This window comes from Uloborus diversus, chromosome 8 (assembly GCF_026930045.1).
Source record: "Uloborus diversus isolate 005 chromosome 8, Udiv.v.3.1, whole genome shotgun sequence".
Classification (NCBI taxonomy): domain Eukaryota; kingdom Metazoa; phylum Arthropoda; class Arachnida; order Araneae; family Uloboridae; genus Uloborus; species Uloborus diversus.
Window position 1 is genome coordinate 142,746,183 of NC_072738.1, and position 26,278 is coordinate 142,772,460.

Sequence of the window (26,278 nt, forward strand, 5' to 3'; positions counted from 1 at the left end):
ATATGAAATTAAAATAACAACAGCCCAAACAGTAGAATCATTAAAAATCGAGACAAAAAGTCTTCTATGTTAACATTTTTATGCGTTTGGTGTGTCTATATATACTATATGTGTGTGCGTTAGGGCAATGTGCTAATCCGGGCCCCTCCCGAAAAAAAATTCCGGATACGGCCTTGAAGAAGCGGATCATGAGAAGTGTGGAAGAGCAGTGATTCTGTTGCACTAGATTTGTGCCATAAGTGAAATAGTAGACCCTCGTTTCACGCGGGTGTTACGTTCCACGGAAATGCCGCATAATTGATAAGATATTTGTGTTAAAATAGGAGTTAGGTTCAATAGATGAAAAAAATACTTCACTCTAGTCGTAGTGATAGATAAACCTGCAAGACCTTTATTTTTAAAACCGTTTGTCCTAAATGAAAACTTCCATTTGCAAAAATGTTCAAAATCAGATGCAGAGTTAAGATATTGAAAGTTCGAAGCAAAAATAAAAATGGGTCAAAAAATACAAAATTTAACTTTTTATACGGAGACACAAAAAACTTAACATTTGTGTGACCAAAACTCAAGGAGGTATTTCAGTTTAAGGTTTTAAGGAGCCATACAGAAGATGAGATTGGAACTTATCGCCCTTTCAGAAAAATGACAGGTCGTCAAAGTAAGAAAAACAAAGTAGGGGAAAGTGGGGTAAAACCGAGAAATCGGGAGCAAACCCCGGTACCCCCTTCTAGCCTCTGTAAACGCTGCAATCGCGTGGACAAGAGAGGAACTACCTTCCACCTTGATGAAGAAGAAGCGGCCATTAAATTAGAACGCAATAGACTCTGTTCTTTCCTTTCTGTGAAGAAAATTCCTTTTGGGTGGTTTTATTTAAAATTTTTGAACAAAACTAGACCAATTATACTACGTTTCTGTTTCTGCAACGGTAAAGGTATGTAGCTCTCTTTGTATTTAATTATCTTCATTATCATTCTAAGTAATTGTCTGTAGCGTTCTGCATAGTCATATGACAGCATTTTTTATGAAAACTGTACGTGTGGGGCAAAACTGGGCACTAACAGAGGGGCAAAACGGGGTCGTCGTTGAGCCATGAGAGCTGCTCTGGGGCGAAGAGAAAGGCAACTATTTTACTTGCGACTTGTGTCCATAGGCCTTATATTACATCAAGAAATTAAAGGTAAAGACAATTAAATTTACTGACAACTCATCTATATGTGTCCTTTTATACTTATTCTATTATTTTATGACAATAGTTAACATATGTCACTGAATAAAACTTGAATTTTGTGGAAACTTTTAAAACATTTATTTTCCCATAGCAATAACACGTCTACCCGGTTTTACCCCACTAGTGGGGCAAAGTCGGGTAAAATGATTTTTTTTTACCAATGAAATAATCAGAATAAAAAAAAAGCACTTATGTTTTTGAAACTGTGGTTGCATTTAATAGATAAGTAGTGCATACTTTTGCAAAATTTTGTTCCTTTATGCTTAAAACTGAATTCTGGAAGCCTGCAAACCCTAGGGTCCCGGTTTTACCCCACTTTCCCCTATTTATATTTTTCATTGCTATTCAAAAATAAGTGTAAATGCTATGCCGTGATTCGCAAAAACACACTACGAAACCTCGAACAATTTGAAAACCACACTCTATGCAGCAGGGCATATTTTAAGGAAATTCGACTGTGTGGGCAACTTCAACTTCCTCGGAAGGGGGGGGGGGGGATTGTAAATGTGCAGTTTATGTTAGTTGAATAATCGTCAAAAAAGAGTTGGGGTGTGAAAATTGGAATTAGGGAAATTATTGCTAATGGTTGTCAGCTGGTAGATCAGCTTCCTCCTTCAGAAAGAAGCTAGTGGAATGTCTAGACCACTGGTCTAGATGGCCAAATAGAAAGTTGATTTTCCAAAAGAACTCATGATGCTGTGATTACTAAAAAAATGTTTAAGGAATATTTTAAATGCATATGTAACTCAAATATAAGTGTTTTAAAAAAATGTTCTGAAAATCTAAATTGACATCAAAATATTAGATTTATTCTGTTTTAACTGTGTGAGTTGAGTCATTCCATGTCAACTGGCCTCGTGTTTCCCACGTAACCAACTCCACTTTCGATGAAATTTCACCAAGTTGTACCCATGCTTTTGAAACCAACAAATGCACATTTTCAACTTCCTAGATCCAAACCCAAAGGATCGGAATTAATCAAGGTTCTAAAATGTCGGGACAGCTTTGTGAAGCAAAATAACTTATATTTTTGGATAAGCTTGTAAAAATTTCTTTGTGATAGAACGCAGAAATTTTGGGAACTTCGAGTACTTTATGCATTCCTCCATTTTTGTGAATTTAAGCCCATTAACTTTTGTGCTGCGTGCATGTAAACTCTTGACCATAAGTGGCTCCAGCTCGTACGGTGGGGGGGGGGGGGGCAACGCAACTGCCCCCTCACTTTCAAAAGTCAAGGGGCTTTGCCTCTCCACGATTCTGAGCTCAAAATTAACTATCTATGGAAACATGATGAAACTGGTCGATTCGCGTATTTAAAGAAAGAAAAATCGATTAAATGAGTGTGTGTGTGTGTGTGTTTTTCTGGTGTTATTATTCCTTAAAAATGAAAATGAAGCTTTGGAATGGAAGGAGGGAGTCTACTGTGGCCATCTGTCACCAACGGTGCTAAAATTCAACTGCTAAATTGAACCAAAAGTCAATTTCAAGTGTCACCGTCCCTCTAACTTGCCCCCCCCCCCCCCGATCCTCCTTTGCCACCCCCCTCCCCACAGACACACTTTTTAGTGCACCAGCCGCCTTTGCTCTTGACAGAACTCAGCAAGGAATATATGCTTGCATATTATTGCCATATGTGATTTGCAAAGTCATGGGTGCAAGTCTGTTTAACTTAATCAAAAATGGAACTGATCGAAGGGAGACAGTTTGAAAAAATTAGACCACTTGTCGTAGAATGCTTTTTGTGCAATTGAAATTTTATATTGAAATGTTAATTTGCTAAATACTGATTTATGGCTTTTTTTTCTTTTGCAGTGTCCGAGAGCATTGTGATGAAGTAAGTTTTTTTCTGCTTTTCTCTTTTTATTTTACCCTTTTCCTTCCGTTCTTTTTTTACCAATTGTTTTTCTTTTCTTTTCTTTCTTTCTTCCTTTTTTTCTTTTTCTTTTGTTTTTTTTAAGAGAAGATTCCGTTTAGAAAATTTATGAACAGAAATTTGAATTACGTTACTAAAAAGTGACGACAGCAAATGATCCGAAAACTTTTCAGCATTTTCAGAACTCTTAAATGTTTGAATAGCTTGATCCAATCTGAATTTGTTGTTAGAAACCACCCGTGCTATAAATTCTTCTGCAACTAACTTCAAGCCATAATATCAGGCTAAACCATGGCAACTGGAGTACGTGCGACCTTAGAGCAGGAATTAAAATGGAATTAGCAAGTCCAGTCATTGACTTAGCAAAAGCTGACCCAAAGACCCCAAGTCACGTGGCTCAACAACGACGAATGGTTGGCACGTTTTGCGTGAAACAAGCGAAAGAAATCTGATTTCTTCCAATGCTTTGCTTCAAAATCTATCATGTGACTCGGGGTCTTTACTTCACGAATGAAAGTCTTCACTTCCTCCATTTTATCTCTTCTCGGTGCATGCGACATCTGACTTTAGCAACAACCTTTTTTGGGGGATAATGCTTCCCATGAAGAGATCTAAATGCTCATTTTTTGGCTGTTTGATTCTGATGGAATGATTGCATATTTTGACATAATTCTTTGATGTTATGAGTGAGTTTTATCGAGGCCGCTACTTTCGCGACTGCCCCGGTTTTATACATCGTTGAACCCGCTTAATGAACATTAGCGGTTCCCTTATCATTCGACTAAGCAGAATATTCTATTCGGTGGGAAAACTTAGTATGTCAGTATGACGTGCTTAAACAGGAAAATGAGAGGTAAAGAAGAGACGTACACTATTTTAGTTTTTAGCATTAAGAATGTTTGACAGTTTGTTTGTTTTTTTAAGAAAGAAAAAAACGTGAGGAATTGCAAATAATCTGTTTGTATTATAAATCATGCTGAACGATTGTAGGCAAGTGTTGCAAATTTGGGAAGACCCTTTACGATTCGTCGCCTACAGTGGCTCCCAAAAGTGTTTGTACACCTTGAAATTTTGTAGTAAAACCAAAATAACGCAAAACTGAATCGAATATGAAGTCCAATTTTTTTTCACACCATTCCTATGCCCTTCTGAAAAAAACCCAGCAGTTTTTTTCAAAATATTGCCAGATTTTATTTTTGAAATTTGTCAAAAAACGAAGAGAAAAAGAAGAAATACGCCACAAAAGTCATCGTATACTGAAATATTTCCGAATAAATTCGTGATTCAAATTATCATATGTGGGTTTTTTATTATTTTTGCATTGTAATGACACTGTAAAGTCATTTGCCATTATTATTATTTTTTTTTATTTATTTATTTTTTTTTTTGTCTATTTATTCCCTAACATTCTGCTTATTTTAAAATGGCAGGTATGCGTAGAAAACAACAAACACAATTCGAAATTTTGACTTTTTTCCCCTTACAGTAGCCATAAATTGGTTTGAAATGTCTCTAAATTAGGTAATTTATACCATTCTATAGTGAAGTGCTTGATAAAGAATCGGACCGAAAACAAGGTAAGAAAAGGTCAACCGGCAAAGTTAACAATGCGTGATGGGAGGTTAACAGTTAAAAAAATTATGAAAAATACACATTTGAGTGCTGAAAAAGTTTCTGCAGAATTGAATGAAACATTTTACGTTTAATTTTAACCTTAAATTGTTTGACAAGTTCTCTGATTAGCTGGATTTAATGGGACCTCTTCCCACAGAAATTTTCTTGTACGTGCGAAAAACAGTAAGCTTACGCTTTCCGTCGTAATTTCGATGATAAATAAGCTCAAAACGTTTTGGAACAACGTCTTACTTATAGATGAAAATAAATTCAACGATTTGGGTTAAATTGTTGCATAATTGTAAATAGAAGAAAAAATTAGGAATTTAATCTTAAGAACCTAGTTGGATCAATTAATCAGGACGGTGAATGTGTTTTAGTGTGAGGGTGCATTACAGCATCAGAGCTTGGAAATTTGGATTTTTTTGATGAAATAATGAATCATGCTGTTCATTTAAATATTTTAAAAAACAATTTTAAACTATTAGCCCAAAATTTGGTAATCGGAAACAACTTTTTTTTTTTTTTTTTCTTTTTTTTTTCAGGATAACGATAAGAAGCACACGTTTGCGTTTGGTGCCTCAAAAGTTGTCCTTAAGCTTAGAAATATCTCCTCAATCGCCAGATTTAAACTTAATGGAACATATTTGGAGATATATGGTAGCTAGATTGCGAAAATACACCATTAAAACGAAAAACGAACTAGAAACAGTAAGACTCGAAGTGCGGCTGAACACTTACTCAGAAATTGCACAAAAAATGAAAGAAAAAACAATGAAATCTATTCCCAGACGTTTAAAAGTTGTTGTTGATACTGCATGATATTCTACTAAATAATAACTTTGTAAAAAGTTAGATTATTTACTAATTTTTTGACATTTTTTTAAAGTGTACGAAGATTTTTGTGAAATAAAATTTCCGGCAATTTTTGGTTTTTGACTTTTTAAAAATTATTTTTCAATGTTTTATTAAAAATTTTCATGTAGTTTTGTTATAAATAGATCATAGATCTTATAATAAAATACCTATTCTGAAATATTAATTCTAACCAATGGATAATGGTCTATTTCATTGAAAGTCGTAGGTGTACGAACACTTTTGTGAGCCGCTGTATTTAAGAATTATTGAAATTTGACTTATTAGATCGCAGATCCCGCAATGCGGGGGGGGGGGGGGGTTCTTTAAAGGACCCAACGACCCGAGAAATTAAAAAATAAATCGAAAAAACCTAGCAGTGAGACCTTTTAACGTTGCAAGTGTACACTGCTGGCAATGGGGAGAAGCCCCTACATATTTTGTTGCAGGGTGCCCAAAATTTATAGATCCGGGACTGTTGATATCTTTCTAAATTTTTATGATATTGAACTGGGATTTTTTCAGGAGTTTGGGGATTTACTTCGGTTTTGAATTGTTAAGGTTATAAATTGCTATCTTTCGCACATGCGCAGTGAAAAATTTATTGCTTAAAACGTTCGTATTTCATCAAATTTTCAATATTTTAATATCAAATTTTAGTGCTTCTCGTGTATGCTGTCAAGTTTTCTGAAAGTTTGGTTAGCCTGGGCGGAAACTTCTGCTAGTTATGAGTCAAAAATATGCTATGAAAATTGATGTTTCTGAAAGAAATGCTGATATCTTCGTGAATATAAGCGATACTTTCACGAAAATGAATAAAATTATTGTACGCAGTAAGTAAACTAAATGCTGAAAGTTAAAACTTATTCACTGCTATTTACAATGAAGGATGATTCAAAAACTTTTTGGTTTTCATCCATTTGTTGCTCATCCCCTAAATGATGGAAATTTAACTTCTATTGCAAAATGACAGCTGGATCATACTTTTCATGTGACGAAAGTTACAGAGCAATTGGTCTCTTATTTCTCGCGAAATCTGTAAAAATGTAAGTTTTTGAAATTGTCCCAATACTTTTGGTGATATAGTGTACAGTGCTGGTGAAAAAACTTGCATCACCCTCGCATTTTCACAACAATGGGATTATGTGAGATGTTTTGATCGACCGATTAACGATGAATGTATGTGAAGTTCTGCAAAACTTATGAAATAAACATTTAACAGTAGGAATCCGATAATTGTGTACGTAGATCGGGGCTGTTTCCGGGCCAAGACTAACTGCTGCTCCCATGCTCATTTTTCCATTTCTGAACCTGCGTGTGAGTTTAGAAAAAAAGAATGACTTAACCCCATGTCAATTTAAGTCTAATGGCAGGATAAAGGTTTTTAAATTGTTACTTACCAGTTTTGCCCTATGGCACGGAGCAGAATCATCCTGGAAAATGACGTTCGGAACTGAAATAAAGGGATCCCGGATAGTAGGAAGCAATTTCTCCTCCAAAATGCCAATATACACCTGAGCGTTTACTGTTTCTTGCACAAAGTGAAGCCCACCAACTCCTTGATCAGAAATACATCCCCAAATCATCTGGGATACGGGATGCTTGACTGTGTGTTGAATGCAGTCGGGATGATACTCCTCTCCTTTGCGGCGCGGGTGATGCAATTTTTTTTACCACCATTGTATTTTCAGAAACAGTTTCATCGAAATAGTAAATGATTTTCTGTTCAAATTACGACTTGTATTTTGTTAAAATTGAAGATGAGATTATTTCATAACAAACAAGTGAGGTAAAAGAGTAAAGGGCCATTGATTAATTGCGTAAGGATCCAGAGAGGGAGGGGGCTCATATCTCTACATACCCGTATTTTTGGCCGGGGGGGGGGGTTCAAACCCATTCTTACGTAATATTTTCCAAGTCGATATTTTACATTAGAAGTCGCGCGGTCACGTGGTTTGGCAGGGATCATATTTCATTTGCGTCTGGAAGGGGGAAAAACGTATTTTGATGAGCTGTTTTTATTTATTATTTTTTTACTTTTCTAAGAATGAATAGTGTAAAATGTAATTAAAAAATCGCACTATGTATAGCACGTTTTATTTTTAATTAGTTGCATCATATACAAAAAAAAAATGTTGAAAAAAAAATCAGTTTAGATTCCAACTGTTAAGTAAATATTTCTTCACAAAAAGGTTTAATTTAATAATAGTGACTTTAATCTTTAATTACGATTCCAGTGATGTAAGATTCGTTGCTTTATTTTTTTTTTTGAAAAACGAAATGGAATCTTGCGTAACAATAGGGGGAGGGGTTTGAAAAATCTTACGTACCCTTACATGGGGGAGGGGGTCAAAAATTTCAAAAATCATCCTTACATAATAAATGAATACCCCCTAAGCTTCTGCGAATACACTTTCTAGGTAATCATTTTATATAATCCAAATTCAAAATAATAGAATATCAGAACTGTTTGAACAAAACTTGCCCCATAGTCGGGGAAAAATGAACGCATGCAAATTAAAAAGACAAACTAGTTATTCATAAATGGGTAAATTAATTTAAACAAATTTTCAGATATTATTTTAACAATTTATAGATCACTAACACATTGAAAAAATAGATAAATTTTTTATATGGTTCAAAAAATTAGAATAATCTATTCGTTCAATGTTAATTTTAAATAGTAGCGAAAATATTTGCATACCTGTTAGCTTTTTGTTTGTCACAAGTATGGAGCTTGGCGCCCGGATTATTTTACGCACTTTTAAAAGCTTTTTATTGCTCGAAATGGGTCGTCAAAGGTGATAAATAGGAAAAAAACGAAGTTACATATTGTATCATTTCTTAAAGTTAGAAAAAAACTCCAATTCAATTCAAATGAACGTTTTACAATCTACGGTATGTATGATTTTAAAGGAATATAGAAGGACTGACCAACTAAAAAGTAACCCAAGTAAACGAGGTAGAAAAATTGTAACACCTGGCAGAGATGAACCTAAATTAAAGTAAATTGTCCGAAATAATCGTTGAAAAATGCTTCTTACGTCCATAAGTGTTGGACAGAATGGATAGTTATCCACACCAACTATACTTGGACGGTTGCATAAACTGCAGTTTCAATTGCGGATCTACGAAGTAAGGCCAAAGATAAACATGAAGCAGAAATGTGCACCACTCTCCTGAAGCAAAGAGAAGCTCAAACAGGGGCATTAAGATTTGAAAAGTATTATATTCAGTGATGAATCTTTTTTTTAAATATCTGTAAACAAAAAAAAGTGTTCGGGTTCGGCGTTTAAAATGAAAAGTGCATGAGAAATCTTGTGTAAGATGTTCTCTCCACTTTGACATCCTTCTTGGTTTGTGGGTGCATGAGGACTGCTGGAATCGGGAAGTTATATGTATATCTTGAAATAATACAATGCTTGAATAACGCTGTTTTTGAATAATACTGCATGATACTTCATCTGAGGCACAGTAGTTACACATCTATTGACACATTTTATCTTTCGGGAAGATTCTACTCCGTGTCACATCTCTAAATCGACTCATAGATTTTAAACAGAAAGAGGAACTTCGGTATGAAACAGGTCAAGCAACTCTACCAATCTCAATACGATCAAGAATTTGTGATACCGTCAAATCTAAAGAAAGCGGTTGAAGCCATGGTGCCCGCCAACAAAATTGAGCTCATTGCCGCATTGAAGAGGGTATGGAAACAGTGTCAGAAACGATTAATGTAAACAGGTGGTAGAATTCGTGTGAGAAAGGATTAAAGCACGTAATCAAGTAAAAAATGACGCATTCTAGTATTGATATTGTTTCTTAGTGCTTTTGCCCCCTTTAATTTGAATATTCTAATTTTTTGACTCAATGTATATCTTTATTACTATAAACTTTTGGATAATTCTAAGATTATTTTTAATTGAGTATATTTGAAATGAAATGCACACTTTTAGGCCTAAGAAAGGTGGTACGTTCATTTAAATACCTAATTTTCACTTGTATTTGGTTAAAATAAACTTTTTCCCAAAGAGTGGGAATTATTCTATTATTTTGAATTTGGGTTGTAATACGTGATATGTATTTTTCCAACTTCTTTTGTTTATTTTATGTTTTGATGGCATTAAATTCATTTGCAATCCCAGGCTGCTATTTCTATTTGACAATACGGCAATACAAGCGTTGGATCTGATTGATCGTCACTGCATTGCACATATTCAGTCACCTAGTGGTAGAGAACTCTATCGGATTCAGAGGAATAACAACGAATTTTTTATTTGTTTGAAGAATAGCAACTTTTGCACTTGTCCAGCATTTAATTTCCAAGGTGAGATTTCTTTAATTTTCTCTCAACAGCTGAGGGTAACCTTACCTCTTCCTGTGTTTGACTTATATATTTTCTTTTTTTTTTAGTTTTAAGAAAACGCTATATTCTGGTAAGTGCTTTGTTTGTTACGTTATCCATTTAAATTTAAGAATAGTTCAAAAGTATTTTATTAGTTTCATCTTTTCTACATTAGTCGTGAATTTGTTTAACATTTTTGTCAAATAATATGTAATCAATTTTAAACTTGGAGTTGCTTTGAATTCTGAATTTGGAAGAATGAGGGGCTATTTAATGAGCGATATATTCTTTTACCAAAGTGCTGCAGGTGCTCTGTGATTTCAAGTAGAATTTTTTGCTTAGTTGAAATTGAGTCTAATACCAATGAATTCTCATTACAACGAATACCAATAGGTATGACAATGCCGGACAAGATGAAACCTATAGCATTTATATTTTTAGACCTCAGATTCATTGCAGATCAAAATGGAATAAGAATTGTTAAAAAACTCAAGAGTCTGTCTGCTTCTTGTGACCTCCGTTTACGATGGATTCCATCTCATGTGAATTTGAGATATAACGATAATGCGGATGGACTGGCGAAAGAGGGCTCTATTATGACTCAGAATAGTGGAGATCCTCTGACGTACCTTGAACTATACTCCAGATATAAGGCTACTATAAACAGCTCTTGGAGATGTCCTCCTGAGCATCCATGGTATTTTTGCGAGGGTCCTGGTGCTTCCCTTGGATTTGAGGGTGACAGGAGGGATCAAACTGCTTTGACTCGCCTGAGCTCAGGTCATCTGAAAACCCTCAGATTTTCCCATGGTAATGGGACTTTCCCAATTTGCACCAAATGTCACCTGAAGAGCACTGCACAGCATCTGATTTTTTGTGTTGGTTTGGTACGCGAGGATCTACTGAAGAGACCTTTTTCTGTCTTGAAGTTGATTAAGGCGAACAACCTCATGGATCTGATCTGATTCAGAACAGAGAGATAAGTAAGAAGAAGAAAAAAAAGACTTCAGATTATTGCTCTATTTATCGATTTGTAAGAAAACAAGTGTAAGCTGAGAGACCCTACTGACCAAATCAAACTTTAGTAGTGAGCTTTATGCATTCTTTGATCAAGTGTTCATTGTTTGAAGACCCCACGACTCTATTTTTGTTCATGCTACAAGGGGTGTTCAAATGAAACGGTATCATACGATACTGTGCGGGTCTAAATGTAGACTTTATTCAACATCACGACCCCACTGATTAACTAATCGAAGAATTCCTTGTCCCCGGAATTTCTGTGGCTGTGACGAGATCCAGTCCTTCACAGTGTCCTTAAGTTACCCTTACCTGAACGTACCGTTAATTTAAATTATTAATTTTAAGTTACCTTGTCCTTAAGTTATTCGTCCGAGTTGAAGCGCTTCCCTTTCAGATGTTAACAGGGGAAAAATAGGTTTGTATAGTGCAGCTCTGGTTAGTTGAGCTGTGGCCTTGACTATGTTTACCTGTTTTAGTGGAATTTAGTGAAAAATAGAAGTGTTATTGACTCGAATTTTAGTTGGAATATTTTTGAAGAACTACTAAGAAAGTTTCTCCACTCAGTTAAGCGCAAATTACCCCGCCCTATTTTCCGAAACAGAGGTAAACATTGTCAGAGTCGGAACTCCACTTCTCAGAGCCTCACAATAGTTCCTCGGTTATTGTACAAGCTTTCGTGTAAAACCAAAATTTCTAAAGTGGTATTTAAACACCACTTATCGTATTTATATCTAGAATTTGATAACTGAGCTGCTACATCAACCACTTGTCTTGTCTAGCGGCGTTTTATCCCTTCGTGCAAAACTAACGTGTCAGATTTTAACTTGGGACTATTTTTAAATGATGTCACACTTTTATCAATATATTTGACCCCTCTCTCTTTGGCACTAAGTAGGGTCGTTTCCATGGACAACTTTCGACCCCGGAAAAAACCTGCTTTTCACCGCATTCTGGTTATTTGCGGGGTATATGTGGATTTTTTCTCCTCCTTCTTACTTCTGGGAGGCAAAACGGAATTTTAACCCAGAATGCATAACGCGAAACAAGTTCATCTACTAGCCGCTAAAGGATGCTGGGTAAAAACGACTTTCTGTGGCACAATGGAAAACCTCTTTTTACATGGAAACGGGGAATTTGTCAATCGGTTTTTTTGCGGAGCCAGGGCGGTCATTCCAAGCTCGTCAGCTTGCGAGATCGAGATTTTCGCTTACGTGATCGGTTGTGACGTAGAAATGTCGCAAAGTAGCATTTTAATCTATTCGAACTTAGCTTGCGGCTAGGTTCGAATAGATTAAAATGCTACTTTGCGACATTTCTACGTCACAACCGATCACGTAAGCGAAAATCTCGATCTCGCAAACTGACGAGCTTGGAATGACCGCCCAGAGCGGAGATTTACCGGGTCGAAAAGTGTGTTGTGAACGCGGCTAGAGTCATTCTTCACCTTACCCCCCTCTCCCTGCAACTGGTCATGCTATATTTCATAAATATATTGTTGCACAAAATTGTTTGTAAAACGGGTTTTTATAAACAAAATGTATGATGTTCCTCTTGTAATCCCTTCTCTTCCCCCATGTCACAAACTCACAATGTCACGAATCCCCGCCCCCTGAAAGCATGACATCATTCTGGGCCACCTTGAATATTATCAGAAAGTAAATCCATCCTTTTCAAAGGAAACGGACATAATACCAATTCCAAAATTCTACTTCTGAAAAAGCCAATTTTTATTTCATTAATCATTCATTAATTACGTAATGTTGCCGAGAGGAATGCGGGTTGGAAAAATAAATCTCTACATACCCTTACATTAGGGGAGGGAGGGGGGTCAAGCCCACTCTTACGTAATAATTTTCAAGTCGATATTTTATATTAGAAATCGTGCAGTCAACTGGTTTGGCAGGGATTACATTTCGTTTGCGTCTGGAAGGTGAAAAACGTATTAGGATGAACTGTTTTTTACATCTTTTACAAAGAATGAATAGTGTAAAATATAATAAAGGAATCTCCCTATGGTATGGAATCTTTTATTTTTAATTAAAGTTAGGTTTTTTTAGGTTTTAACGTCATATACAAAAAAATGTCGGAAAAATATTGTCTAGAACTAGATGTGATCTGAATTGATCTCGTTTTAAACTGTTTTAATTTATTTTCTTTAAAATTAATTTGAAACTAGTTGATTATTATTTAATAGGGTTATTGGTATGTCGATTGTTTAACTGATATATTTAAATATTATTTAAAAACTTACTTTTAACTACTGATAAATGGTATTCCACAGATTTAGATATTTATCCAATAATATAATAGTAATATCTACTTGATAGCAATAAATCTGTTGAAAAATAAAAATCTTTGATTTACATCAAACTGCGAGCTTTTGTGCAACTAATCCTTTTCTAATAATATTTTATTGTTTTGAAAAACAAAATGGAATACTACGTAAGAACAGGGGGGAGGGATTTGAAAAATTTTACGTACCCTTACATGCTTACATAACATAACACTCCAGGGTCCCCCGTACCTACCACTATGTGTGGTTTAAACGGTTGGATGGGGCCCTGGAGACAGCTGTGTTAATCGGTGAGTTGATACATTGTATATGTCGTACATAATGCATGCAATACATGAAATCATATTCCGACAGACAGGAATTTTGCTTACACAATTTTAAACTCACATAAAGATTAATAATAATAATAATAATAATAATAATAATAATAAAACATACACACACATATACAAACATACATATAGATATAGATATATATATATACACACATTACACAGGGTACTCAGCTATACACCATTGAATAGTGGTAGCAAATCAACAAAGTGACACAAACAGACAATACACTCAGCTACATTCACCAAAAACAAAGCCAACAATCATTAGATTGTACAATGTAATAGGAGACATGCAGAAGGACAGAATGTCTAAAGAGGCAACCATTAGATACTAAAGCTGTGGGTAAATAAAAATGCATGGGTAAAAGAAATTAGATTGAGCTCTGGTACAGGTAACCATCGGTTGATAAAGAATGGAAGATTGCGTTAAGACGCGCGGTGCTATGCCGCAGTTTAAGTGCCTGCTTCAGGCGTTGTTGATGGGATGTGCCCGGAGGACAGCGGAGATGGTGGGCTTCTGTCAGTGGGCAGTCAAAGATGTAATGGAGGCTGTCCCCTATTTCTCCGCAAGAGCAGAGAGGAGAGTCGATAATGTTAAATCTATTCAAATATGAAGGAAATGGGCCGTGACCTGTTGAGAAAATGGTGTGGCAACGGTGTGAGACGCGCGGGTAGAGCTTGATTGTTGGTAGCATATCGTGCAATCCTCTGCTCGTCTCCGCGTTGTCCCATCGGTATTGCCAATCCATACAAAGCTGAGTCGTTAATAGCCTCTTGAGGTGTGACGCGGGGTATGGGACACTCGCGTCTTCCTGAAGTCCGGTAGTGTCTGCCGCTAATTTGGCAAGACGATCAGCTTCGTCATTCCCTCTGTTGTTTGAATGGCCTTTAACCCAAAAGATGTTAAAATTTTTAGTAGAGCTGAGTACCTGTTTTTGAATTTTTTGGACTAATTGATTTTTGCTAAAAGAATTTTTGAGGGCCAATAGAGATGATAGGCTGTCAGAGAAAATTTGGAACGGGTATTGAGGAAGGCTTTGCGTATAAGCAATTGCATTTTTGATGGCCAAGAGTTCTGCTTGGAAGACAGAGTTTCCCTCCCGAAGTCTCACCGAAGAGGAACTTGTAATTGTGTTACCCGAAAAGGAAACAAACGCGGAGCCCACACCAGTCATGGTTTTTGAACCATCTGTGTAGATTCTGCGTGGTAAAAGTTGGTTTGGATGGATCTCTTCAGTATGGATGAAGCTAGTGTCTACGAGTTGTTCGTAGGAGCATTTGAACCATTTTGGAGCGTCAGTTTCAAAGAGCGTACTTTGGAATTCGATTCCGTCAAGATGAATTGGTTTTTGTTTGATTAGAATGTTGAAGGACCACATATGTTGCCTTATTAGTAGTTCCAAAGGGGGGATCCCAGATAGTATGTAAAGGGCTTGATGTGAGGTTGTGGAATATGCACCTGTAAGAACAAGAAGGAAACGGCGTTGGATAGAATGGATTTTATTTACGAGACGTACTCCTAGATAATTGCCCCATAGGCCAGCTGCATGCATGAGGGAGGATTCGACCACCGCCTTGTAAAGTAGACGTCTTTGATGAAAACTGATGCCCCAATTACCCCCCGCTAATCTTTGAAATTTGCTAAGGAGTGTTACTGATTTAGTTTTTAGGTAGTCGAGGTGAGCCGTCCATTTTAGGCGATTGTCGAGTACCACCCCCAAATATTTTAAGTTATTTTTTCTGATGATGTGGAAGTCTCCCATTAGAAGAGTGGGGGCTCTTTTGAGATTCCTTGGGACTTTAAGGTGCATATATGCTGATTTGGAATTGGAAGCAGTCAGGCCATGCACGAGCAGCCAGGTGTTGACTAGTGAAAGAGTGTCGCGCGCAAAGGTTTGCAGATCATGCGTGCGTCTTGTTGAAACGAGAATTGCAATGTCGTCCGCAAAGGCCTGCACGTGGGTGTGATCTGGCCATGGAATTCGAAGTAGTGAAGCCACGACGAGATTCCACAGTTCCGGTCCGCTACAGGAACCTTACGGACAACCTTTTTTCTGTTGGATAGAGCATGAGCCTGTGCTTGTTTGAATGAAAATTTTTCTGTGAGAGAGGAAACTGCGATATATATTTAAAATGCCCTCATCGCAGTGGGAATCGGCGAGGTAATACATGATCTTATCCCATGGAAGATTGTCAAAAGCTGAAACAATGTCCAGGGAGATGAGCACCATTTGATGCCCTCTTGCAATTCCTTCCTCTATTTTTGCAAATAGTGCGGCCAAGGCATGATTAACGGAACGCCGCGGGACGAAGCCAAATTGGTTTGGGTGGTGGAGGTTGTTAAGGGAGAGGTGGCTTTGGAGACGGAAAAGTGAGATTCTTTCAAAGATTTTTGAAAGCACTGGCAGAAGAATTATTGGCCTAAAGGAGGTAAAGAGGGAAGGATCCTTACCTGCTTTCAGGAAAAGTATCAATACTCCCTCTTTGAGAGGTTTTGGAAAAGTTCCTAGTGCTTGGCAGGCGTTGAAGTAGTCTTTAAGGAAATTGGGGAAGGTGCGATGAATAGCAGTCCATATAATGTAGTCCAGGCCATCTTTACCTGGTGCTTTCTTGCGAGGGAGGAGCTGAACTGCATGTTCAACCTCCTCCCTCGTAAAAGGAGTGTAGGTTGAGGGTGGGACAGGGGGATCGACTGGAGGATCTGGTTGGTTTTCTGGGTAAAAATGGTTCAGGATCTTTTGACAAAAAGAATCTTCGGTATCAGTAGTGGCGGATGATTGATGCATATAAGTTGGGGAGAAAGCTTTGCCGAAGCAGATTTTGTAGGGTTTGCCAAACACATTTTTGCTGTGTGTGCAGAAGGTTTTCCAGGAAGAGGTTTTAGCTTGGCGTATTGCTCGTTTGTATTTGGCTAGTGCTTTTTTGTAAATGACTTTGAACTGATTCTCCAGTGAGGAACCCCTGTTGCGCTGGAGACGGCGTCTCGCAGCAGTGACACACTTTTTTGGAACAGTCAAACCTGTATGCCACCATTTTGCCGGTGAAGGTGTGGCGAAATTTTTCTTCTTGAAAGTTAGCTCTGCACAGTCCTGTATAGTGAGTGTGAGAGCTGTTGTGAATCGATCAAGATCATCAAATGTGGTCAGGGTTGGAAGTAGGGCAATTATTGGTGGCAGTTTAACTTTGAGCAGTTTTTCAAATGGTATAGTAGTATATAAAGTTTTATAGCGGATGAACCGTGAGGTTGAAAAAGAGCTGTCGATATTAATAAAAATATAATTATGATCACTTGCTGATATGATATTGCTGACATCCCAGCTAATGTTGCTGCAAATATTTTTGGAAAAGGTTAGGTCTGGCCAACCATGACCATGTGCTGTTTGAAAGGTGGGAGGGGAGTGGGGAGAGTTCAACATGTTTAAATTCAAAGTAGCGGCAAAATCAAGGACGGCCTCTCCCCTTGCCCCGTCTCTGGAATAACCGAAAGTTCTAGAAGGGGCGTTGAAGTCCCCTCCGATGAGGATGGGGATGAGATTTATTGAGTTAATGAAACTCGAAAGCTCGAGAAGAAGTTCTTCGATTGGTTCGGCCGGGGACGAGTATGCTGAAAGCAAAATGAAGGGGGAGGTGTCCATTGAGACCTTTACTGCCACAAAGTCATATGACTGGAAGGCACTTATAGTTTTAAGTTTATCTGTGGGTAGGAAAATTGCCGCACGACCACTGGTTGACAAGACTCGGCCCCAGGAGGAAGGGATATTGCAAATTTGTTTCTTGACCAAGTATGGTTCCTGAGCCAAGAATGCATGAATTTCTTGTTCTGGTAATAATTGTTGAAGTAAGGATGTAGGTGCAGTCGCTCTTTGAAGGTTTATCTGAACAATCTTCAGAGAGGGAGCGGAGACTGAGGTGAATGAATTTGGGGAAACTGTTGAAAATTGTTTTAGATTTAAGTGGTTGAAAGATGAAGAATTTGCCAATCTAGTGGATGGAAGGGAAATCTCAGAGTTTGCATTTTGATATGTTTTATTCATATTTCGTTTGGGATCTAACTTTGTTAACAATATTCAAATAAAAAGGGCACTTAGAGTCGTTTGCTGCGTGATCGGTAAAGTAGTTCGTGTGTTTGCTTACATTGGAATTGATGCAATTCGTGCAAAATGGTCGGGTTGCATTGCAAGGTTCATTGCTATGGTCCTCAGAGCAATAGCAGCAACTGCGTTGCTTGTTGCAGTCCGAGGCGACATGGCCAAAGCCCTGGCAGGCATAACATCGTCGAATTCCGAGGAATTCTCGGATGCTGATGACCCGCCAGGAAAGGCTTAGTTTGGGGGAGGACATAATAAAGTGGTAGGCGCTTGGGGAACACTGGAAAACCCAGTTATTAGTGCCGTTTTTCCCTGAAAGTTTAAAACACGGGGAGACCTCCTCATGTTCGGGAATGTCAAAATCGTTGTAGAGAATATCTTGTAGGACTGGGCCGTCAAAGTCAGGTGTGACACCGTAGAGGATTATTCTCGGTAATCTGAGTCTCGGTGCTCGCACGCTAATTTTGTCCTTTAGGACTGGGACTTCTGCGAGGTTCTCCTGTAGAGAGGAAAGATCATTTTGTGTTGGCAGGTCAATAGCCACTCCCCCTTTAGCCACGTACCTGACCCTTGAGACTTTGATACCGTCCTTCAATGGATCGAAGTTATTCTCCAAGAGCTTCCTGAGGTTTTTAGATGATGTGCAATTGGGGTCGGTGGGGTACACTAACATGGTGTGTACATTTCTTTTGGCTGCCGAAGCATAGGACGGGGGGTCATTAAAGGGGGGAGAGGCAGGATTTTTAACGGGTTGGAGAGGAGAAGGCGAAAGGATGGTGGGGGAATCAACTATTAGCTCTGTCTGTGTGCGAACTGTTGTATACGTGATCTCTGGTTGGTCACACTGGGAATTACTCTCAGTCAAATTGAGCTCAGGTTGTAAGTTTATGACATTACTAGCAAAAATACCCGGCGTTGCCTGGGTCAGTAATAATTATGAGAAAAAATCGTTAATTGCTTTTGTTTTCTGGTTTAAGTGAAAGAATTTAAAACACATCTTTTTGACGCGATTAAAAATCGAGTTTCTTCCTTACCCAGAAAAGTATAATAGCAATAAGTATAAAGAACAAAATAGTATTGATTTAGAAACGAAATCACTATATTTAAGCATATACAAATTTCCAAAACATGAAATTATTCTTCTCATGTTTAAAAAGATTAATCTGTGCTCTTGGTGCGATTTTACCGAATTTGCGGGAATCGTTTTGGGATACCTTCGATGACGCTCCCTCCTTCTTTCCTTACTTTGTAGAACGATATGATATTAATTTTCCTTACAAAGATATTATCGCCAGGTGCTGAGATACTTTTGGCCACCATAAAATGGCGCTAAAGAGTTTCATCCGAAATGTTTCCAAAATAAGTAGTAAAATTTGACGATTGTTTGAAATTGTGCAAAAAGGAAAATTAATGGAAGTGTTTGTGCTGTTTATGGATTTGCCTAATTTAGTTGCTGGATTATTTAACACAGTAAAAAAAGTTTTTTAAAGATTCTTTGATTGGCGATATTTTGTTTACATGGTGAAAGCTGAGAAACATTATGACGTAGTCCTCGGCTTCAAAAACAGCGACGTTGAAAAAAACTGCCAAATGCATCAGCTACGGAAATCTTTCTGCAAAAATTTTGGCGATCTGCTGGTTGATTGGATAATGAGTAAGTGTTCCATCAGCATAAATAATAATAAAAACCATTAATTACATTAAAGTTCCGTTTAAATGGAAAATGATCAGCCAAATCATATATTATTTGCCAATCTTGTGCAAAAATCTTACTTCAAGATTTGACTTGAGAAAAGCCTTGAACAGTCACGAAAAGCAAAGATAGTCAACAATACAACAATTGTCGCTATCGACAGGGAGTTGAGATGATACACTAAATACTGTATTGAGTTTATTAAAGCCTTCGAACATGGAACTAAGAAGCTCATAACTCGTTTTTTATTCTACTTAGATATTTGGAACAGGTGCCATCTTCAGCAGAAAAATCAGAGCTTTCGATGGACATATAATGTTAATATGTGCAATTTTGTTTTCATCCTCATATTAGAGAATTTATACGAAAATTAGGTTTTATCCCCCCATAGGGGGGTTTTGCCCCCCCATAATGGGGTGAAAACTACCCTATGTGTTATTCTGATGCATAAAGTATATTATTGTAAAGTTTCATCAAAATCCATTCAGTAGTTTTTGCGTGAAAGAGTAACAAACATCCACACATCCATACAGACAAACTTTCGCATATATAATAGTAGTAAGATTTATTTATTTATTTTATTTTTTTGGTAATACAGGTAACTTTAAAAAATTGGTACTTATGTTGTAATATTTTGTTGTAAGTCAAAAATTATTTTTGTTATCACAAAATGATAAAGTTCTTGTTATTAACATTTTAAATATGAATTGAGACCTCCTAATATTCAATGCAGTGAAAATTAAGTTAATATTGAGCTTATTTGTATCTTTATATATTAACTAGCAAAAATACCCGGCGTTGCCTGGGTCAGTAATAATTATTAGAAAAAATCGTTACTTGCTTTTGTTTTCTGTTTTAAGTAAAAGAATTTAAAACACATCTTTTTGACGTGATTAAAAATAGAGTTTCTTCCTTACCCATAAAACTAAAATAGCAATAAGTATAAAAACAAAGTAGTATTGATTTAGAAACGAAAGCACTATATTTAAGCATATACAAATTTAAAAAACATGAAATTAATCTTCTCATGTTTAAAAAGATTAATCTGTTGATACTTTTTTTTTTTAACATGGAGTCTAAAACCTTCTCTGTATGGCTAATGAAGTACGAAGTGATTAAAAAAAAGTAGCTGCGCTCGTAATCCCCTTAGACTTGCTTTAGTTATTTCGGGAAATTTCAATCATTGTGGCTCTTGGTGCGATTTTACCGAATTTGCGAAAGTCGTTTCGAGGTACCTTCGATGATGCTCCCCCATTCTTTCCTTACTTTGTAAAACGATATGATATTAATTTTCGTTACAGAGATATCGTCGCCAGATGCTGGGACATTTTTGGTCACCATAAAATGGCGCTAAACAGTTTCATCCGAAATGTTACCAAAATAAGTAATAAAATTTGGTGATTGTTTGAAATTGTGCAAAAAGGAAAATTAATGGAAGTTTTTGTGCTGTTTATGGATTTGCCTAATTTAGTTGCTGGATTATTTAACACAGTAAAAAAAGTCTTTTGAAAATTCTTTGATTGGCGATATTTTGTTTACATGGTGAAAGCTGAGAAACATTATGACGTGGTCTTCAGCTTCAAAAACAGCGACGTTGAAAAAAACTGCCAAATGCATCAGCTACGGAAATCTTTCTGCAAAAATTTTGGCGATCTGCTGGTTGTTTGGATAATGAGTAAGTGTTCAATTAGCATAAATAATAATAAAAACCATTAATTACTTTAAAGTTCCGTTTAAATGGAAAATCATCAGCCAAATCATGTATTATTTGCCAATCTTGTGCAAAAATCTTACTTCAAGATTTGACTTGAGAAAAGCCTTGAACAATCACGAAAAGCAAAGAAAGTCAACAATACAACAATTGTCGCTATCGACAGGGAGTTGAGATGATACACTAAATACTGTATTGAGTTGAGGAAAGCCTTCGAACATGGATCTAAAAAGCTCATAACTCGTTTTTTATTCTACTTAGAAATTTCGAACAGGTGCCATCTTCAGCAGAAAAATCAGAGCTTTCGATGGACATATAATGTAAATATGTGCAAGTATTTATTCATCCCAATATTAGAGAATTTATACAAAAATTGTGTTTTATTGCCCCCCCTAAGGGGGGTTTGCCCCCCATAACGGGACGAAAACTACCCTATGTGTTATTCTGATGCATAAGCTATATTATTGTAAAGTTTCATCAAAATCCGTTCAGTAGTTTTTGCGTGAAAGAGTAACAAACATCCATACATCCATCCATACATCCATACATCCATCCATACAGACAAACTTTCGCATATATAATATTAGTAAGATTTGCATCGTTGAGCAAAATTCCAGTGGGGGAAGAAGTTAATTGGTTCTGTTGGCTATCCTTAAGCTTAAACCGTAGTAGCGAAAGGGCAGATTTGACTTGCTCTCGTAGTCCAATCTTCAAGAAGATGTGACGGTTTCGATCCTTGCCCGAGATAATGGTGTCAAAGAAATCCAATATATCGTCTACTGAGTTTTCGTATGTTATGAAATTTATTGGGGGTTGGGTGGTCTTATGAAAATGGTCTTCAAAAGGACCAATGTAAATCTCACTAAAATCTGGAATTTGAAGATTGCAAGGAGAGTGAGGGTGTTGGTGGTGTACTGTTAGTGGGGGGTGGGGAGGTTGGGTGAGGAAGTTTACTCAAGGAGGTCATCTTAGAGTCCAGTTTCTGTAACACCCAATGAGGGGGAGAATGCCTTTGTACGACCTCGTGTGTATTTTCCATCGTATTTAAACGATAAGTATTTAACGAATATTTCGGATGCTAATCAATAAAAAGAGGAGTGACTTCAAAAAAAAAAAAAATGTTGTCTTGAAATCTGAGCTGAATGAATGTCTACTTGATAGGATTCAATAAGCTTCTAATTTTTTATACTAATTGGACAAGACTATTTAAGCTAATAATTCCTGAGATTATGATTTAGCCCAAGGAAAAAAAAAAGAGTACTGAAATCTCTCTTAATTCTGAGTAAAATGAATATTTACATGACATTTCAACAGTTTTTGAATTTTTAAGACGCATAAAAATATAGCATAAAAAATTAATTACAATAATTTAATTAACAATGGAAATCCAGGCATAATGCATTTAAAATTTTTTAGCGTCGCTCTGCTTGAGGCACCTTAAATCAAAAAAAAAAGGGTAATTATAAGGAGTAAATGTTAAAATATAGATATATATGTATAATAAAACACATTGGTGAAAAGTAACTGTGCAAAATAAGTAAGATGTACGGAGATATACTTTGCAGTATACAGCGAATGTTAATTAAAATATATATATAAAAAAAAAATTATATATATATAAAAAAAATAATAATAATAAATTCCAAAAGTGAAAAATAATTACGTAAAACCAGTAAAATGTACATAGATAGTTGATAAATCACTATTAAAATGTTTATACGTACAGTTCCTTGGATGAAAAGCAGTAATTAGCCCACATGTGAGCGACAGTTCAGGTGATGATAGCAGGAATGACGAATGTGTAGCGGGGCAACTAGAGCACGTTCCCTAGTCAGCCGGAGAGGGAAAGTCCATAAAAGTCTGATATGGTGACTCTGAAGTGTGAGATGGATTAACACTCTGGGCACTTTAGAATACACAATGTTCACTGAAAGTAAATGATGCACTGTGAGGAAGATCCCTTGGATACGCAATGCAGAAATACTCTGCGGGTGGTCCTCTGGAAGGTGTTGGGTTCGCTGAGGCGTGAGCGTTCACTGTGGATGCTGGATGTTTACATTAAATGTCCCCCTGGCATTCATCTCCTACGCTGTTGAGGGATCCTGCAGGAGCGGGGGTGCTTGCACGGCGGGGTCGAAGGTCGCACGGGGTGTTTCTAGCGCTGCAAAAACCGGGTAGTCTCAACGATAATTTAAGGTGTCCTTCTGTTTAGGCCCCTGGCGCTAGGGCAAAATAACCAGTATCCTCTTGGAGCTTGCAAAATAAGCTTTCCATTGACAGGTCGTCCGTGGTGGTGCGATGACAGGAAGTGGATCAAGGTGGCCCGCGATGTTTTCCAATTCTTTATTCAGTCAGACAATGTGCTAAAACAGGGCGGGGACATGTTCAAAGATGAAATTAACGGATTGCAAATGAATGGATGGTCCAAAATCCGTGTGCAGCTACTCTACGGGAAGGGTTCAACAAGATCTTTGAATTGGTATAAAATATGACTCTCTAGCTGCTATATTTCTGTAGCTATGGCAAATGGAATGCGGAGCGTGTGGAAGCACGTCTGATTCGGAGGAAGCCCGAGGCTGACTCCCCTTACATGCTTACATGGGGGTGGGCGAAAATGACACAATCATCCTTACGTGATTAATGAATGGCCCCTTAGAGTTATACAGGGTGCCCGAAAAGTCCTTGAGACATTTCAAAAATTCATAGAAAAGCAACAAATTGTCGTATCAATATGTGGCTTTCGCTATACAGTAGCCCTCGTTTTACGCGGATTCATTTTACGCGGTTTCGATTATACGCGGTTTAAGATTTGACACCTTTATTTTATTTTACGCGAATGAGTTTCAGTTTTACGCGGATGCAGCAATGCAAACATAAAATTTTCCCCTCTTTCAAAATCCAAACTCCTAAGGATTGCAGATTACGCGTAACAACTGCATTTTGGCGTGCTGATAATCGAGCTTGGGCCACTGGAGACATTTTATGCGATTGGTTCCAGAGCTGTTTCCAGAAGTAAAGTTATTGAATTCACACAGTTCAGAACTCACTGGAAGAAGAGCATTTTAGGAGTGACAAAGGAGGCCAGAACCAACGAGGATACCGACGTCGTTCACGCACAATCAAAAACGTTCACATTGAAAATTTTGAGCCATTCCTAGACAATAGAAATGATCTCTCTGATTAGTTAGTGAAGGAAGATTCTATCATAGAAATGACGCAAGTGATCATGAATGCGTTAATGCTCTGCAAAGAATTACAGAGAAAAATTCTTAATGACTGCCAAAAGACTATCATAGCCAGCTCCTCTTTATAAACAGAACACGAAATTAATTTATGTTTTCTTTATGCATGTCATGCATAAAAGTCGATATAAGTACACATTAAACTTATTATATCATTAATCATCGTAGAATGAAGTATTTTGTTATCTACGGAACCAAACCCCTATTTAAACATTAGTATTAGGTCTCGATTTACGCGACTTTCCGTGGAACGCAACCCGCGCGTAAAAAGAGGGTCTACTGTAATACTTCTCACAGGTTCAATAATTTTGTATGACATCGTAACAAGAGAAGGAAAAAAAAAAGAAAGTAAATATACGTAATCGCTGGACCGTCACAGCAAGAAAAACGAACGTCACGTGAGGTTTGTTTAATCATTTTATTAAACTGAAAAGCAATTCCTTTCGTTAGAAGGGTTCAAGGTGTGTTACCGTTTGTGGATATGGGATGAACTTGAGTGCCGTTTTTTTTTTTTTTTTTTTTGATGTGGTTCGAGTAACGTACAGTGCACACACGTTTTAAAGTCTGGTAATGAAAGGCTTTGCCATCTGTTCGTAAATGATTAAACACCTCGCATGAGGTTTGTTTTTCTTACAGTGTCCGATACAGCAATTACCTATACTTATACTTTTTTTTCAGCAATCACGATTGTTTATTGTTCTTACTTGACCGTCCTTGACGTACTGGTTCCTTTTTCAGCTTGTACCAGGGGCATCTGCAGGCGCGGCTCCTCTGGTCCTGACCATTGTCTCCCGGAATCCGCTTCTCCTGGTTGGAGGCGTTCATGTCCTACACATACGCACGCTCGCACACACACACACACACACGCTCACACACACAGACACAGGCACGCTCCACACACACACACACACACGCTCTCACACACGCGCGCACTCTCTCTCTCACACACACACACGCGCGCACGCTCACACATACACACACTAACACGCCCATTGAGCTTAACACTAAAAGAGGAAAGCGAACTAATCGGTCCGTTTTTTGCCCAAGCGAGTATGGCAAAAGAATCGCACTTTTAACATTCAAACTCAAGTTTTATCATGTAAAGCCTTTTGCCGTGTATTTTTCAAATCCTTAATATGTTCAAATCGTTGTGGCAAAAGAAGCGGTCTTTTGCCATTAAACAAGATGTTTTATAATACAATTGGTTTTGCCAAACTCGCTCGAAATTCAGACCGTGAGCCTCAGTGTAGAAGAATGGGAAGTTCTCTCTCCTCTTAGTGTTATAGCTCAATGAACACGCCTTTACACCCATACACACACGCCTACGTGCATACACATACAAGCCAGCACAACACGCTCGCGCGCCTACACACACACACACACGAACTGTTCACACGAAACCGCCTAGGCTTGGGGGGGGGGGGATATGGACAGGAGCCGTGTCTAGAAACAATAAGTCCAATGAGTAGGGTCCTGTTGCAACTCGTAATCGCGAAAAAGATAATTTGAATTCAAACTTTCGGAATTCAAATTAATGGGTTTTTTTTCTCCCCCCCCCCCCCCCCCTTTTTTTTTAACGATGTCACAGCCAATTCTTGAACCCGAGGAAGTATTACAGCACAAACCACATAATAATGCGACAATTTTTTGCTTGACTATGAATTTTTAAACTATGTCGCTCTGTTTCTTTCTTTTTCATTTTTACTTTAACATATTTGAAAAAAATGACTGAAAATTTTGCATCTAGTGTTAATTTTTTCTTGTAGTGCAAACACATGCTTGCAGTTATGTTATGCAGAGCTATGGGTCTGTGTAAAGAACTTCAATATTCCGATGAAACAGTTACCTTGATGTTGCTTGGAGACTCTTCTACGAGTACATGATGATGTTAAACTGTGTATCATTGACTTAAAAATCTTTTACATATTCGTGCAATGTTCTTGTAGTTTTACCATTTATATAACTGTAATAAAATTCAAAA

At 37.3% G+C, this 26,278-nt stretch overlaps 1 protein-coding gene across 1 annotated transcript; it reads left to right on the top strand.

Annotated features, from left to right (window-relative positions):
• The first annotated feature begins 1,089 nt into the window (after positions 1-1,089).
• LOC129228646 (zinc finger SWIM domain-containing protein 7-like) lies at positions 1,090-26,278 on the top strand. The gene is made up of 5 exons (XM_054863329.1): positions 1,090-1,177; positions 3,041-3,062; positions 9,716-9,897; positions 9,984-10,006; positions 26,064-26,278. The coding sequence occupies exons 1-5, from the start codon at positions 1,090-1,092 to the stop codon at positions 26,178-26,180; spliced, it is 432 nt and encodes a 143-aa protein (XP_054719304.1). The 3' UTR covers positions 26,181-26,278.

Excerpts from the sequence above, each read along its gene's own strand:
- LOC129228646 (XM_054863329.1), top strand. The coding sequence starts at position 1,090 with ATGAGAGCTGCTCTGGGGCGAAGAGAAAGGCAACTATTTTACTTGCGA. Across the intron at positions 1,178-3,040 it reads ATTACATCAAGAAATTAAAG|TGTCCGAGAGCATTGTGATG; the intron begins GTAAAGACAATT and ends TTTCTTTTGCAG. Across the intron at positions 10,007-26,063 it reads TAAGAAAACGCTATATTCTG|TGCAAACACATGCTTGCAGT; the intron begins GTAAGTGCTTTG and ends TTTTTCTTGTAG.